The 15,963-nt window shown below is 54.3% G+C and overlaps 1 protein-coding gene across 1 annotated transcript in view; it reads left to right on the forward strand.

Moving 5' to 3' along the window:
• The window catches only part of PAX2 (paired box 2), a 90,013-nt gene that overhangs the window by 65,475 nt on the left and 8,575 nt on the right, over window positions 1-15,963 (forward strand). The window contains exon 8 of the mRNA XM_074999806.1: window positions 13,812-13,913. Coding sequence (XP_074855907.1) covers window positions 13,812-13,913 — 102 coding nt within the window. The remainder of the gene's footprint in view (window positions 1-13,811; window positions 13,914-15,963) is intronic.

Raw genomic sequence — 15,963 nt, forward strand, 5'->3', positions numbered from 1 at the left:
CAGAGCTGGTCTCAGGGTTATTTCGGGAGCAGGTCTCTGGCCTGTGCCAGACAAGAGATCAGACTGGATGGTTCCAGTGTCCCTGACTCCACGAAGAGCCCAAGCCAGGGACTGGTCCTATCAGCTAGGGCAACAGCTGACTTGTGGCCATAGACCTGCTCTCAAATCACCCAGCAGGAGTGGGAGCCTGCCCCTGCTTCTCCGGAAGGCCTGTAGCCTGGCAGCTGCTTGCAGATAACCTGGGGGAAGCCCACAGGCTGGAGAAGACTCCTGAGGCGAAGCACTAGAGGCTCTAAGAGAGGGAGGGTGGCTGCCCAGGAGACGAGAAGGCTGAACGTGGCAGAAGGTGCGGCGCTATCTCATGGGGGAGGGAGGAACAGGAGAGGTGCAGAACCGTGGGGATGACACAGGAAACAAGGTGGCATGGAACCAGAGCCACGTTCCTTGCCAGGGAAGCAGCTGGCTGGGCTCTCAGGCTGGGCCCAGACACTTGTGCCGCCCTTTCTGAGGAGAAGCGCCTTGAGCCATGGGACGTGGGCCAGCTGTGAGGGACAAGGTGCTGCTTTCTAGGCTGCAGAGCCAGCAGGTGGATGGCTCTGGTCCCCCAAATTTCCAAGGTGACATTTATGTAGGTGAGTTGTTTATTTGAGGGGTAGTCCTCTGAAATGGAAAATGCTCTGTGGCTGGGCAGGGGGTACAGCTGGGTGACCATCTTTTCTAGGAGACACCTGTATTTCCTTGCAGCAGCTGTGACTGCTAACGCCCGGGGTGGCGTGGCTGGTGGCTGAGATGGGTGCAGCTTCAAGGCAGCCATTGTAACTGGCTCTGGCCTCACTCAGCTTCACCTGCAGCAGCCACTGACCACAGGGCTTGCAAGATGCTAAGTTAGGCCTGGGAAGCCTCCGTGCACCAGGTGGACTCCGGCAGCTCAGCTGGGACTCACTCACAGAGGCACAGGCTTTTTGGCCAAAGGCCTGCAAAGGGTTCCTGGGCACTGGAGCTGGATGTGAGGCCCTGAGACTCCCCGAGGAACAAGTTTGGGGTTGGGCTGACTAATGCCAGCACCTGCCTTGGGGTGCGTCCGAGGCTGACCTGGCCTAGCACTGCAGAGCCATGGAGCCAGCTAGAATCTGTGGGAGAACTGTGCCTTTCTTTCCTGTTTCTCAGATATGACTGAAGATGGGCCTCTGGCACAGCCCAGCTGGGGGGCTGGCACCCCTCTCAGTCGGGGGGTTTCCCTGGCGAAGAGCACAGGGCCTGGGGAACCCAACCTCACAGTGCCTGGGGGACAGGGCATCCTTATCTCTGTCCCAGAAGGCTCCTCTCCAGCACAGAGCCAGGAACAGGCACAGAGCATGCCCTCTCCTTCCTTCCACCACAGGCCTGAGCTGGGAGGGGAGCAGAGATTCCTGGCTGTTAAGGCCAGAAGGCCCCATGGGAGGATTTAGTCTGACTTCCTGCGCAGCGCAGGCCAGAGCCCCTCATCCTCTTGGTGAAGACCTCGAGCAGAACCCCAGGAGGCTGGAGGCTCTGGTGCTCAGGAAGGGGTTGGAGCGCAAGAGAGGCCCCGAGTTGCGGCAGAAACGGAGCTCGGTTTCCCCCCGCCCCTCCGCCATGGAACACTCCCAGCTCAGCTTGGGAACAACCCCGCCTGATCCATCTGGATCGGAGAGTGAGAAAAAGTTCATTTCAGGCCCAGCTTGACGTTCCCAGGTGGCAGCTTAGCGCTAACATCTCAATCTGTGCGCGACATTTCAATCAGGCACCGAGGAACAAAGGCAGAACCATTAACATTGGGAGCCGTTTGCCAGCCATAATGAGAGGGAAAGTCAGATCCTGGAAATGAAAAGAGGAACAAACCCAACCCAAGAGGCGCAGGGGTGGGGGGTTGGGGGAAAAGAAGGCGGAGAATGAGTCCGCTGCGCCTGGGCTGGGCTCCAGCGTGTGGATTAATGGCGCCATTACCCGAGAAAAGGCTGTAGACAAAGCTCATTCTTAAAATGTTTGTGCTGGCAATTAAACGGCTGCAGTTATTGATCTTCATTGATTCGATGTCCCCCCTGATTTGCATACGCCATTCAAGATGAATGGCTCGCGACGTGTTTGTTACGGGCACGGGCAGTGTTTTCTGGAGCGGCTGTCAAAGTGAGGGCCGAGCGTCACTTCCTCACGACCACTGGCCAGGAGCTGAGGGCGGGGGCGTACGCACTGGCAGCCGGATGGCCCAGGCTTTCGTGGCTCAGAGGGGGCAGTGCAGCGTAGTGGGCGCGGTGCTGGACTGGTGTTCCTGGAGCGTACGCTCTCGGGCTGAAATTCGAGCCCTTCTGGGTTCGCCATTGACTTCATTGGAGCCCGAATTTCACTCTTGGTGTGTAACGTTGCACAAAGCATGTGACCTTCCAGTGTCTCCATTTCCCGGGCCGGCACATGGGGATGACCACCACGACTGAGCGCTAGATGAGGGCCCCGTCTTCTGAGGCTAGCGGGGGTTGGGGTTGCCCACTCCTGCCGGAGCCTTTTCTACTGTACTTTGGGGGGGTCTCCGTGACTCCCAGCGGGAAGGGCCATGACGCAAGACTGCCGCGCACTGTGGAGGTGGAGTGCTGCCCGTTGTCTCACTCTGGCTGGTCTGGGAGAGGCCTTGATGGGGACTGAGGCTCTTCAGGGGCTCCAGCCGGCTCAGACCTGAGGGAAGGGCTCCCTGGCGTCTCCGGAAAGAATAACGTGGTGGGCGGCTTTACTTTGGCGGGAGTGGGTGGTGTCTTTGGGTCTGAGCAGGGGTCTGAGAGTTAGATATTGCCTCCTGTAACCCCGGAAGCATTCCAGAGCATGGCTGGTGTTCCTCCAGAACCCCATGCAAGGGCAAGTTCGCCAGTGGGCTTCTGGAGCCACAGAGTCCTTGAGGGCAACGCCAAGCCAAGGAAAGCGTGAGGTGCTGCAAGTCAGGGCCGCTGCTCGCCGACACTGCATGGCATCACTGGAAGCAAAAAAGACAGGGTCTCCCCTGCACAAAGGGGGGACTCTCCCCAGGCCACTAGCGGGGCATCATAGTACCTGTTCGAAAAGCAGCTGCGCTGGTGTGGGCCCAGAAGGGAGGACCTTGCTTAGCACAGCCCTGGCTGAGGACCAAACAGCGAATCTGAAGCATGCCTTTGCTGCTCTCTCTGCCCATCACCTCCAGAGGCTATCGGACACTGTGGGTCCACAGCGGAGACGGGGAGCATCTTTACACTTCCTTTGGAACGTTGGCTGCTCATTTCCGTCCCAAGCTGGGGACAGAGGGCTGCCGACGCCCAGCTGTGTGGCAGGCTGCTACTGTCCCTGGCTTCCAGAGGAAGGTCTCAGACCCACCAGCTGCTCTGTTTCTTTCAGAATATGGAGATATACCTATCACATAGAACGGGAAGGGACCTTCAGAGGTCTTGGTCAGTCCAGTCCCCTGCCCTCTCTGCAGGACCAATCACCCTCCTTGACAGATTTTTTTTTAAACTGTTTGTCCTGTATCCTTACATGGCCCCCTCAAGGACTGAGCTGACAATCACAGGTTTAGCAGGCCAGAGCTCAAACCACTGAGCATCCCTCTCCTTAGCCCATCTTCTGTCTGTGTAGGGTGCTGGGGCGGGTGCCATCAAGGCAGCAAGTTGAGCACTCAAGAGATGGAACAGAGGGCAAACCCCAGACCCTCGGGAGCCAAATCAGCTCCCTCACAGACGGATTCCAGGTTGGAGCCTTAGGGCGAGGAAGCTGCAGCCATAGCCAAGAACCTCAGAAAGAGCGAGGCCTGATTGTCAGAGCTCTTTTAGACTGAAGTCAGGAGGAGCTGCCAGGGTTAAGCACCTCTGCAAACCAAGCCCCTCAGCTAACTAGGAACTGAGGCGTCCAATGCTGCCCCGACCACTGTGATGGGGTTCAGGGGTCCCCCTGCACTGCACCCCGCCCGCTGGCAGGAGAGACTCTCACTCAGCAGGTACAACAGCAGGTTTATTAGGCAACAGATGTCCAGTTTCTCACAGAAGCAACAGCATAACAGCCAGAGACAGTCCTTCCAACCTGTCCTGGGGGGAAGACCCCGAGGGGTGTCCCTCTGGGGTGTAGCTTTCCCCCTCCTCAGGCTGGCTGCCTTCCAGCTCTCCCTTTTTTTTCACCTCTAACTGCCGCCCCCGATTCAAAACCCAGCTCAGCTCCTCCCTGCTCTTTGTTCAGGCAGAGGTGTTATCTGCCAGTTGTAGCCCCAGGGTCATCCTTAGCCACTGGGAGCTGCTGCTTGCCTCGGACATCCAACCTGACTCACACATGCACCCCTCCCACTCCATCACAACCACCGCCACTCGTGCAAATTTTCATCGATTTTAAAGCCAGAAGGAACCTTTCTAATAATTTACTCTGCCCTCCTGCGTAGCGCAGGACATCACCCAGGGATCTGTGCATCCAGTCCATCTCTTGTGGCTGAGCTACAGCATTTAATTTAGCCAGGCCTGCTGTCTTGATCTAAAGACATCAAGTGATCCACCGTGCTCCTTGGTCATTTTGGCCCCAGATGCTCCTACATGCTTGGTAGTCTGCACTGATGCATGAGCAGAGAGGGTATGTGGTATTGGAAGAGCAAACTGCAGCATTAATTCAACAATATATACACTGCAAGCTGATTTCCCGAGGTGCTCCGAACTTCTATAAGGAGTACAGCCCCGAAAAGTTGGAAAAATAACAACTCAGCAGCAGCCAGAGTGAAATGATACGGGAAGTTTTTTACATGCTGGTGACAGCCAATGAGAATATTGTCTCCCATGGGGTTGTGCCCTGTCAGTGGGATTGTTAACAAAGCTGAAGCCTAACCCAGGGCTGGGTCTCAGTACAGGTGTGCCAAAGTGTTGAAACCACAGGTGCAAGGACAGCCTGCCTCCCTGGGTCATAACGTCTCTCAAAGCCAGTAGGCATGGAGAAGAGATGTGTGTGCACGATGAGAGAGGAACTTCAACCCAGAGAAGCTCAGCAGCTTGTTCTCATCCATCATCAGTGGCTTCCACAGAGCCCCATTTTTGGAAACTAATGAGCAGAGATCGTCAAGGAGGGAGCAGAGGAAAGCCGCAAGTTTCCAGGAGTGCTGGTGATGGGATTTGGACCTTACAGTGAAACGAGGATGGTTAGTCCCACTAAAACAAAAATTAAGGGCCCTCCTGGATGTCTGACCCGTAGAGGAAAGTCTCCCTGTTTGGGACATGTGCACCTGAGGATGGAAGAGCGTACTGAGATGGAGTTCTGACATGACCTTCAGTGATAGCCTGGCTCTGGAATGGAGGCCCTTCAGGTCAGTCAAAGATAGTTTGCCAACAGGATATCCATCAGAAGGTGTGAGCAGGCCAGTCCTGAGGGAACTAAAACCCGGTGGACATTCGCAGATGGCTTGCAAGCTTACTTGAGAACATGCTATTTCCTCGAAGGCTGTATCTAGCCCTTTAAGAAACTGTCTGTAGTCAAGGAAAAGAAAAAAAAATGTCCCTCTGTTTTCAACTAGAAAAGTGCAGGATCAGTTAAATGAACCTTATCTGCAGCCACCTGCAGCCCAAGCAAAGGGGAACAGCAGCTGCTTTAGAACACTTTGCTATCCACTGGGATGGAAAAGCACCTCCATTAGTCTTCCGTCATGGAGGAGTCCAAGATACTGCAGTGATTTGGACAGCAGCAGGTCAGTCTTCCCACGAGGGGCTCCCACCAGCCAAGCCATCGAGCACAGGAGAGCTGACTCTCATGGAAACCCTTTCCTCGCCCTGAGAGAGAAGGAACAAACAGCATCCAGGCCTGAGACCTAACCCACGATGTGCCTAGCAGAGGCGACCCAAAATGTGCAAGGGCCCTAAAGTTTCACCTTCCTCAAGACCTTGGGCACCAGAGGAAATGCACGGAGGGTCTCCTCCTGCGGAGGGAGTGGGATGAAGGCAATAGAGAACAGAATCACAGAATCGCAGGGCTGGAAGGGACCTCAGGAGGTCATCTAGTCCAGCCCCCTGCCCAAAGCAGGATCAACCCCAACTAAGTCATCCCAGCCAGGACCTTGTCCAGCCGTGACTTAAAAACCTCAATGGATGGAGAATCCACCACCTCTCTAGGCAACGCATTCCAATGCTTCACCACCCGCCTGGGGAAGTAGTTTTTCCGAATATCTAACCTACACCTCTCCCTCTTTAACTTCTGACCATTGCTCCTTGTTCTGCCATCTGACACCACTGAGAACAGTTTCCCACCCTCCTTTTTCGAGCTCCCCTTCAGGAAGTTGAAGGCTGCTATTAAATCACCTCTAAGTCTTCTCTTCTGTAAACTAAACAAGCCCAAATCCCTCAGCCTCTCCTCATAGGTCTTGTGCTCCAGCCCCTTAACCATTTTTGTTGCCCTCCGCTGAACCTGCTCCAGCAAATCCACATCCTTTTTATACTGGGGGGCCCAAAACTGAACACAATATTCCAGATGTGGCCTCACCAGTGCTGAATAAAGAGAAATAACTACTTCTCTAGATCTGCTCAAAATGCTCCTCCTAATGCACCCCAGTATGCCGTTAGCTTTCTTGGCTACAAGGGCACACTGTTTACTCATATCCAGCCTTTCATCCACCATAACCCCTCGGTCCCTTATCTTATCAGTATCAGAACCAGTATCCTATCCCTTTCTGGAGCCAAACCACAGGCGTCTGAACTCATCCCCGGAGCCACAGCATGGCACTTTTGCCAATCCACATTTCAGGAGGTAGAATGTGCCACCTGTGACAATGGTGATCTTCTCTGACACTCTCCTGCTTAAGCACCCACCTTCAGCTCCTGTCTTGGCCACTCCAGCAAGTTGCAGTGAATCAGTTTCACAGCCAGCTCCAGTTAGAAACAGTCTCTCCGAGGGCACGGGGAGCGGCCCGGTGCTTTGATGGACTGGATAAGGAACGTGAAACAATACCACAGGCAAGGATTAAAATGGGGCAGAACCCTCCTTGGCATGGGATAGAAGTCACCTCCCCTTCTGCTTGCTTGGGTTGCGAGGATTTTTTTCTGCTGTAACTGCTGAGCTGCCTCTAGAAAACGATTCTGATGAGGAATTGAGGAAGCTGGCCTAATAGTCCCTCTGCAATTAACTGCTGGCAGTTAGGGATTTGCTTTGTAGATGGCAAAGGCTAGAGAGAGACAGACCTCCAACCTTCGACCTGCTTGGTTGGAGCTTCTTGCACCAAACGCTTGGTATTGCATCCCCAGTGCCTCCAGTGAATGGCTGTCACCAAGAGGCATATGGCAAAGACACATGGAGCTGCTGCAAGCCATGAGGAGATGACTTGTTACCGGGAATGATTCTGCTCCTCAAAATGCCCAGACGGCAGCATGGCAATATGCTGAGTTGGGTCAAGCACAGAGTGCCCATTAAAGAGGTACAGGGAAAAGTGAACAGCATGAACTGCAGCCTTCTGAGATGCTGGAGGACTTTGGGAAGCCAAGATATGGTGCAGGCTCCTTCGCTCTTTGGGGTCAGCTTATAGCAATAGATCTCACAGCATGTCTGCAGACAAGGAGCGGCTTCCCAGCCCTGGGGGAGATATTGTCTCCTTATCTAATCAAATGAGGTGAGAAAGCAAAAGGCATCATCACATCACTCTGCTCAATGACTCCTAGGACCAAATGGCCCAAGGGGGGGCCCAGACAGCTCAGCAATAGCAGGGAGAGGACTGGAGTCAGAAGAGTGGGTGCCAAGCTCTCTGGGGAAGGTGCATTGAGGATAATGGTGAAGGTACAGAACAGGAAGTAGAGGAGGCTTTTGAAGAGGAAGGACTTAGTGAATCTCACACCAGAATGGGTGTAAAAGACAGGTGCTCCTGATAAACTGGCTGGACCTGCAAGACGTGAGACCACCTTTAAATTAATTTTTAAGCCGGTTTGGTGCTAGAGATGTAGTGAAACTGACCCTCCGAGATGTACAACAAGAAGTCTTGTGGCAGCTTACGGACTAACAGATATTTTGCAGCATAAGCTTTCGTGGGCTGGACGAAGCGGGTCTGATGAAGCGGGTCTTTGCCCACGAAAGTTTATGCTCCAAAATATCTGTGAGTCTATAAGCTGCTATAGGACTTCTTGTTGTTCTCGAAGCTACAGACTAGCCCGGCTACCTCTCTGATACTTGCCTCCAAGATGTGTTTGCCCTCAGTGCAGGTACGACCCTGCAAAGGTGCCTCAGGCCCGGGCACAAGGGGCACCTCCAGGGAAGAAGATTCCATAGTCTTAATGCCCCCTCTGTCCCAGGCTTTTGTTAATGGGCTGCCAACGAGAGAGGCAATGGGAGCTTCCTGTGGGGGGGTGACTGCTGTGACATAGCCCCACCCATCTGTCTGACCTCAGAGTCAGTCAACAGCCAGCAGAGTTCCCTGGAAGCTTGTGCACCTGCTCCCAGGAAATGAGTGGACTAGCAGAGCCCATGGCTGGGTTCTGTGTTTCTATTGGTGGTGCACGTTCACACATGCTCTGGCGCGCGTACAGATTATTCTGCACACGGATGGAAAAGAATCTGCCGGTGGGTGGCAAAGATTGGAGGGAACATTGACGGCCATCACCACGTGACAGGGACTTTTGAGCTCGACAAGGCTGCATTCAGGAAGGCCATCTTCCAGTGGAGTGGGAGCTGCCCTGTTTGCTGTCAGAGGGCTGGAGGTTATCTGTGTAGAACTGGGAGGGCCTGTCCAGGTAAAGTCACTGTGCCCCAGTATCAATGGAAGAATCTCTCCACAGAGGGAAAACTGCACCTGCCTGGGTTGGCCCTGGGCGTGCTGGAAACGGAAACGTCTCCTGCTCTGACAGTTTTCTTAGAGCCTACTTTGAAGGCCCCTCAGCTGGCAACATTTAAGCCTCAGTGCAGCAAAGCACTTAAACTAAACACATGCTGCGCTTTGAGCTTGTGAATATTCTCATAGGAATTCAACGTCCCGATGAACTAGGAGTCGGCAAATGGGGCTGCACCAAACTCATGCATTTGCCAGATTTACCAGGCCCATCATTCTTTGCCCAGGTTTTAGCAGTTGTACCTGCAAATGAATGTTCCTAGAGCCAGGTAGATGTGACTTAGGTGGGACTACACATCTGATTACAGTTAAGCGTGTTCTGGCAGAAAACATGCATCCACGTAATCTACTGGAAACTCCATGCTGTATTAGATGTGAGGAATAAAGAGCCTTGATTTTTCCAGCAAGGGAGGAGATGGAGGTCTTTCTAGGGCTACTATTGAGCCCCAAAAGGTAGACATTGTAAAATACCATTCTGAAAAGGAAGAGACAAGGACTTAACAAAACATCAATCATTTCCCAGCAGCTTGGACACCCAGGAAGAGCCCAGGCTGGGCTGTTCCTTTGCATATGTATTTCTGCAATTCCCTGCAGCACTGAGAAGCCAAAGGACAGCCTCAGGCGAGGGTGAACGAATCGGAACAGAAACAAGCACCGCGTGAGGTGTTGTCCACGCTGAGTGCAGTGCAAACAGAAAGCAAGCGCAGCTGCCCAGAAAAGCAAATTAGGGTCTTCCCATTCTTCCTGTTGTTAAAACCACGGGGGGTGTTAGCAACACCGGGGAAGCAGGGGAGAGTTTTAAATACAGGCTGATGGCTAGCTAGAGCGTGGTTTTCCTAACATTTGTGCAAAAGGAAAGGCAGGGAAGGAGGAGTGGGAAGAGCTGCAGCACGAGGTACAGTATGTCGCACCTTCAGGACACAAGCCCTCTGCAGCCAGATCCTGACTTGCTAGAAATGAGCACAGCCCCATCGCTATGGTAGAACTTCACCAGTCTACGGCAGCTGGGGAGCAGGCACCTCCCAGTTTGCACTGGGGACAAGCCGTTCCAAATCAGGGGTTGCCAGGGGGAATGCAGTTGGTTTGACAATTAGAGCCTGAGCCCAGCTCTTGGGAGAGCTGGGTTTGAGATCCTGCGCTGTCACAGACTTCCTGTGTGACCTTGGGTGAGTTACTTAGCCTCTGTGCCTCAGTCCTCCAGCTGTTCAATGGGGACAATAGTGTTCCCTACCTCGCAGGGCAGTGTGAGGGTAAACACACAGTGGCTCGAGAAGGGCTTAGATGCTCAGGAATGGGGCCAGATAAGGCCTTTAGAGAGAGCAGAGAAACTCTGAGGGGCTCAGAGCTCTCCGGAGCAGTGCGATTCCTTAAATGGGGATGCGTCGTCCAGGAATCCCGCCTGTGTTTTGTGCAAAGAACAGAAACCCCAGGTGTGGCTGGCTTGTCCTCGAGCATTAGAAAATGAGCCATTTATCCCGTCCGCAACCCCCATCCCCCAGCCAGCCGCTGCGGACAGGGCAATAAAAGTCGAGGTGAGTCTCCGAAGGAGCCCAGAGCTGTGAATCTTCCTCTGCTTGCGTCTGGCCAAAATCGTGGGGGGAGGGGGATTTAGGGCCGAGCTCGCCGGCTCTGTCTGCCCGCCAGGATAACAGAGGAGTGTGTTAGGAGGGAAGGAAAACAGCCATAACTCAGCCAGTGCCGAGAAGAGAGAGGAGCCGAAGTGGGGGAAGAGATGTAGTTTTCTGCTGTTCTGCCACATAAAAGGATCCTTGTCGCTATACCCTCCCCCCACCGCCCCCACACCTCTGGACCCCCCAGAACTTTCCCCAGCGTGACTCTGGGCAGCATCAGGACACCGAGCGCCCTTTACAGTGTGCAGGGAGCCCGGAAAGGGAGAGGACCAGGCTCTCTGCTCCCTGGGAGGGGTCATTTCTGATTCAATTGCTGGTCAATTTCCATAGTAATAAGACATTGACAGATACTGCCGGGGTCCCCAGTGCAACCTTACCCAGGGACATCCCACCCCAGGAGACCCAGGCAAGCCGGCATGGTGGAACACCACGGTTCCCTTGACTGACACCACTGCCAGGATGCGCAGGCTGGGGGCGTGTGTGCGGGGGAGGCGGGGGGAGGTCTGGCTTCCTTTACCTGGAACAGCAGAGGGGTGAAGAGCTGCCAGATGGGATGCGCAGCTGAAGTTTGGGATGGGGTTGCTCAGGGTGCGTTGCAGTGCGTGGTGTGTGATTGCCGTTCCTCGGAGCTATGTTGCAGACAAACGCAGGTGCTCTTACGTGGGGCTGGTTAGGTAACAGGATGGAAGTGGAGCTGCATTGTAAGTGAGTTACAAGGAGGCAGTTTCCTAGTGCAGACAGACAGATAGCTGCTGTCTTGGGCTGTGCGACCTCTCACTCCTTGCCCGCTGAGGGAAGGTCTCTGGTATGTCTGCCTCCCTGGCGCCCAAGCTGTGGTGCATTCCACTCCTGCATCCCCCTCTCTTAGGAGCTGCCATGGGAAGGTGTGAGGAATTTTTCTTCCTAATCCTTGATGTGTGCAACTGGGAACTGGGCTCATCTCAAAACACAGGGACAAATAGCTTCTGGTCCCTTAACCCAGCCCAGCTTTGCAAGGCAAGGCCCGGCCCTGTCGTTCCTGTGGCAGGGGCTTTAGTCAGCCTTTCAAGCTGAAATCCTCTCGGTGGTGGCTGGGCAGAGAGGAAATCCGGGGGCGGGATTGGATTGGCCTAATGCTGCTGCAGCTTAAGCAGTCTGTTTTACCAGAGATTAGAGTTTCACTTACCCAGAGCGTCTGAAAAATGTTGCGGTTTAGAAGGGATTAGAGCTGAAAACTCAATGCTTTAAAAGAGAAATAAAGCAGAGGCGGCACTGGAAAACCCTGTGTGCCCGGGGGCTGTGCAAACAGGATTAACCTCTGCCCACAACGGCCCTCTCTCCTGCCCACCCACGCTTCCCTCCGCCAGCCCGGCTCCCTGCCTCCCTCACCTCCTGGGTGCCAGGCACACCTGCCGTGCTCTCCTGGGATATGGAGACCTGCAAATGCCTGATGCTGAGCTGTCCTGGGGTGGTTAGGGAACCTGATTCGGAAGGGCTGCTTCTCCCGTTGTGTGGGAGCTGCTCGGCTGTGACTACTCCACATGTTAGATCTCTGAACTGTGGGGGGGCTGCGTCTGGGTGTGAATGCAACAGGGGATACCGACTTGTGGGTGTGCACGTGGGGGGGTTGCCTATTTGTGGGTATAATTTATGCACACACATGCTCAGGTCTGAGCGTGCAAGTCCTTCGCCTGCCCCAGCAGCATTTCGGCACAGAGACGTCAAGCCTAGAGGTCTCCAACACTTTACAGGGACATGTGTCCCCACTTGAGACCTGCTGTTCTGGGCCAGGTGCTTGTCGGGGGAAAGCCCAGGCGGTCTGAAGCCTCGACATGCCATGGCCCACACAGTCCCCTCCAACGGAGGAGAGGGGAGGAAAGAAAGGGCAACCCATGCGTGGCAGATGTTCGTTTCCTTGTGGAAGGTGTGGCTGGACATCACCAGGGTACCAGCTTGGGGCAGGAGGGATAAACCTAGCACAGGATGGCACCAAGACTTTTCAGCATCTCCTCTGGGGGACGCACAGACAGCAGCAGAACCAGCCTGCCAGCCCCCACCGCCCCGACCGAGAGAGCAGTGGGCGGGGCCCTCGCCAGGGACAGATCCAGGGCTGGCATCTGTTCTTATTATAACCAGTCTGGCCCACCCGAAAGCTGGGACACCAGCTCTGCCCACCACACCCTGCAGAGAGTTCTCCCTCAGCTGGGAGGTGGGGGCAGTTCCAGGAACGCTCCACTCCATTCCACATCTCCCGTAAGCTGAGCTGAAAGAGTGACCCTGCTCCTCCTTACAGAGACTTCCACCAGGGTTGCTCTCTGGGCTGCCGGAGCTGTCTGGTCCCGACTCACATGGGCAGAGGAAGGAGGAATGGGACCCAGCTCTCCAAACAGAACAGAGCAACAGTCAACAGCACAAGCTCCGTAGCAAACAACAGCTCAGCAGAGGAGTCTGCGGGCCGGTGTGGGCTCAGGGCTCACTTGGCAGCATAGGAGGTTGATCCCAGCAGCCATGGGGACATCAGTGTCTTGGGCAGGGGGGAGGTTAGTTTGATTTTGGCTTGAAACTCCCAGCAGGTTCTGAATGCACTACGCACGCACAGCAAAATGCCCTTCTTGCTGGCCCGCTGAACCCATCCTAACATGGACGTGTCTCTGGAACCGAGCAAGGGGTCTCCACCTGCGCTTCCTGAGTGGTGAAAAATATCCCACTGTCCTCTACCAGCCTGTGCACCTCCCCTCCCGCAACCATCCCATTTCCTGCAGGGGAAGGAGTCCTCACTCGGGGGCTCACGAGAGAACCGGTGGGAACCTGTATCTGTTATAGAAGCGAAGAGGGGATCAAATTAACCCCCCAGATCCTGGTTTTATTTGTATGACAACAGCATTAGAGATACATTGCCAGTCCCTGCCCCAAAGAGCTTACAGCCTAGACCAGCAAGCGTGGGAGGGGAAACAGAGGCACGGAGAAGTGACATGACTTGGTCAAGGTTGGTGGCAGAGCTAGGAACGGCAGCCAGGTCTCCCAAGAGCTCTCAGCACCAGCCCGTGCTGCTTCTCTGCCTGCAGCATGTGCAGGAGCTCGCTATTCCCAGAATGAGTGTAGGAGAACTTGCCATGCAGCTTAGCTTTGGTTAGGTTGAATAGAGCCAAGCTGCGCGGCTAGCCTCAGTGTGCCGTGGGATGAAACGAACCCCTCCGCGCCTGAAGAGGCTCCATTACAGTGCCCATCTCTGCCGCTGGCACTCAAAGGACTGGATGGGAAGGGCGGCAGGACAGGTCAATCTCCGAGCATTTGCCCAGGAGGCTCCTGACAGGTTGGTGTGGACAAAGGAGACCCCAGCTCTGCGCTAACGGATCTCTGTTCAGCTCACCGCTCATCCTGTTCCCCCTTCCTTCTCTCTGCAGGTCGTGATATGGCGAGCACCACCTTGCCTGGCTACCCGCCCCATGTCCCGCCGACTGGACAGGGCAGCTACCCAACCTCCACCCTCGCGGGAATGGTCCCTGGTGAGTCTCTGCTGAAAGCAGCTGTGCTTTGCTTACCAGAATGGAGGCCTTGGTCTTTCAGCTCAGGCACTCCATGGGTCTCCTAAAGCTCCAGGTCCTCTCCCACTACTACCTCTGTCTCTGCTGCCATTAAAGCCCTGCCTGCCTCTAGGGGCTCTGTCGTGGGTCTGCAGCTCATGGCAACCAGCGCTCAAACCTGGCGCGCTCCCCGCTGCCCACACACACCAATTCACCACAGGTAAGGGCAACTATCTATAACCTATGGTAATTAATTAATCTTAGTGTTCATTAACTAGGGCAATTAACTTCCAACCGGCCAGGTACATTATCACCTGCCTCTTCCTGCTCAGGATAATTAACTACCCACCTGCCTAGGGTAACGAGCTTTTTCCCAAGCCCAGGACAGCTAAGGACCAGATGCCAAAGGTAACTTAGTATCTACAGCCATGGATGGCCTTGATGCGAGGCAGAGCCTAGACTTTGCTTGGTTTATTACAGCCACCAAGGGCTACCCAGCCACGCAGCCAGCTCACTCCAAGCCACAGCACAGCACACAGAGCACAGCTCTCTCACTACCTGCTCCAGGCACCCAAGAGAAAAGTGGCTTTCTGCTACCCATGTGGGTTTGAGCCCTAATGCCCTGAACAAGTCCCTGGTTACATCCCTGGTCTCTGCCCAGGGTTCACAAACTACCCCCTGCCTACAGCCCCAAGAAACCCAACAAAACCGAGGGGTGTATTTGAAAGGTTACAGGCTAAGGAAAAGCCCCAGATTTTGACCCCGACTCCAGCCCCTTTGCACCACTCTGAAGAGCTGCAGAACTTGCCTCCCTGGCTATCTGTGTGCTGAAATCTCCAAGTGGTGCACAGCTAGGGGCATTTAGAGCAGCCCCAAGCCTGCTGTAAGCAGTGGCTTGGCCCCCGCAGCTGGCTGGGGAGTTTGGGGCACACACAGGTAACGTCTCGTGGTCAAAACCCAGTCATGATGGATGAGCGCAGTTAACATCATATGTAAAGTGCCCCACGTGAGCACCGTGTAACAAAGGTCAGCCACCTCATGGCAGTGGTCATACCAAAAACTAGCTGTGGGAGAGTGTGCTTCAAAATTTGTGCCTTGGACAGCAATGAGAAAGCAAGTCAATGAGGGTCATAAGTCAGAGTTAAGGGTATTCAGCAACTCAGGCTGGAGGCTGCTAACCCATATGACAACAGAGCCACCGAGGGTGTGCAGACATCCAAACAAAGAAGAGAAGCAGGAAGTTAAGAGTGGGGGCAGCTTATTAAAACTGTTACGTGAAAATCCGGTCATGTCATGGCTTAACCCAACCTGAAGGTTAGGAGGACCTTTTTCCTGAGTTCTACTTGGACATGCTGTGATGTTCCTTACATGTCCCTATGAAGGACCAGGTGCTGGCCACTTTCAGTCACAGACCACTGGACTGGAAGCATGAGCTGCTGGTCTGGCCATTCCTCTGTTCCAGACCAACTGGCGCCATCACAGACTGTGCCCTGTCACACAGAAGATAGTGAGGAGTGCAGACATCCAAAGACGTAGATACAAACAGCAGGGACATTCTTGCATGAAGGCTGAAACAGAAGGGTCCCCTGCTGAACAATGGGCGAGCCCCTTCCTGGGATGGAATCAAATGTGGCACAGCGTTGGAGAGCTGCATTGTCCAGTTGCTTGAACGTCCACTCCAGTTCTGGGACTCTGAAGCCAGGTCCTCACGATCTGGGGCGCTCCCTCCTTGACTGGTTCCTGTGGTAAGCAGCCCTGGCACAGAGGCCAGAGCAGAGCTGTGACTTTGTGCGTGGACGGGAGAGACAGGTGTAAGTCCCGAAGAACTGAATCATAAGAGACGATACAGATTTCTGCAAAGAAAGGTTCTGGAGTTGGGAGGTGGCATTTGGGATCCTACAGGGACGCAGGTGGAATGTCTGTTCCCCAGGAAATTTCACCCTTTCAAAATTTGTTTTTTGTCCCAAATTGGGACAAAAAGTCAAAATCTTGAAATATTTGGGGGTGTAGTAATGTTGAAACAAAGCCTTTG

The sequence above is a fragment of the Carettochelys insculpta genome, chromosome 7 (genome assembly GCF_033958435.1).
Source record: "Carettochelys insculpta isolate YL-2023 chromosome 7, ASM3395843v1, whole genome shotgun sequence".
NCBI classification, from domain to species: Eukaryota; Metazoa; Chordata; order Testudines; family Carettochelyidae; genus Carettochelys; species Carettochelys insculpta.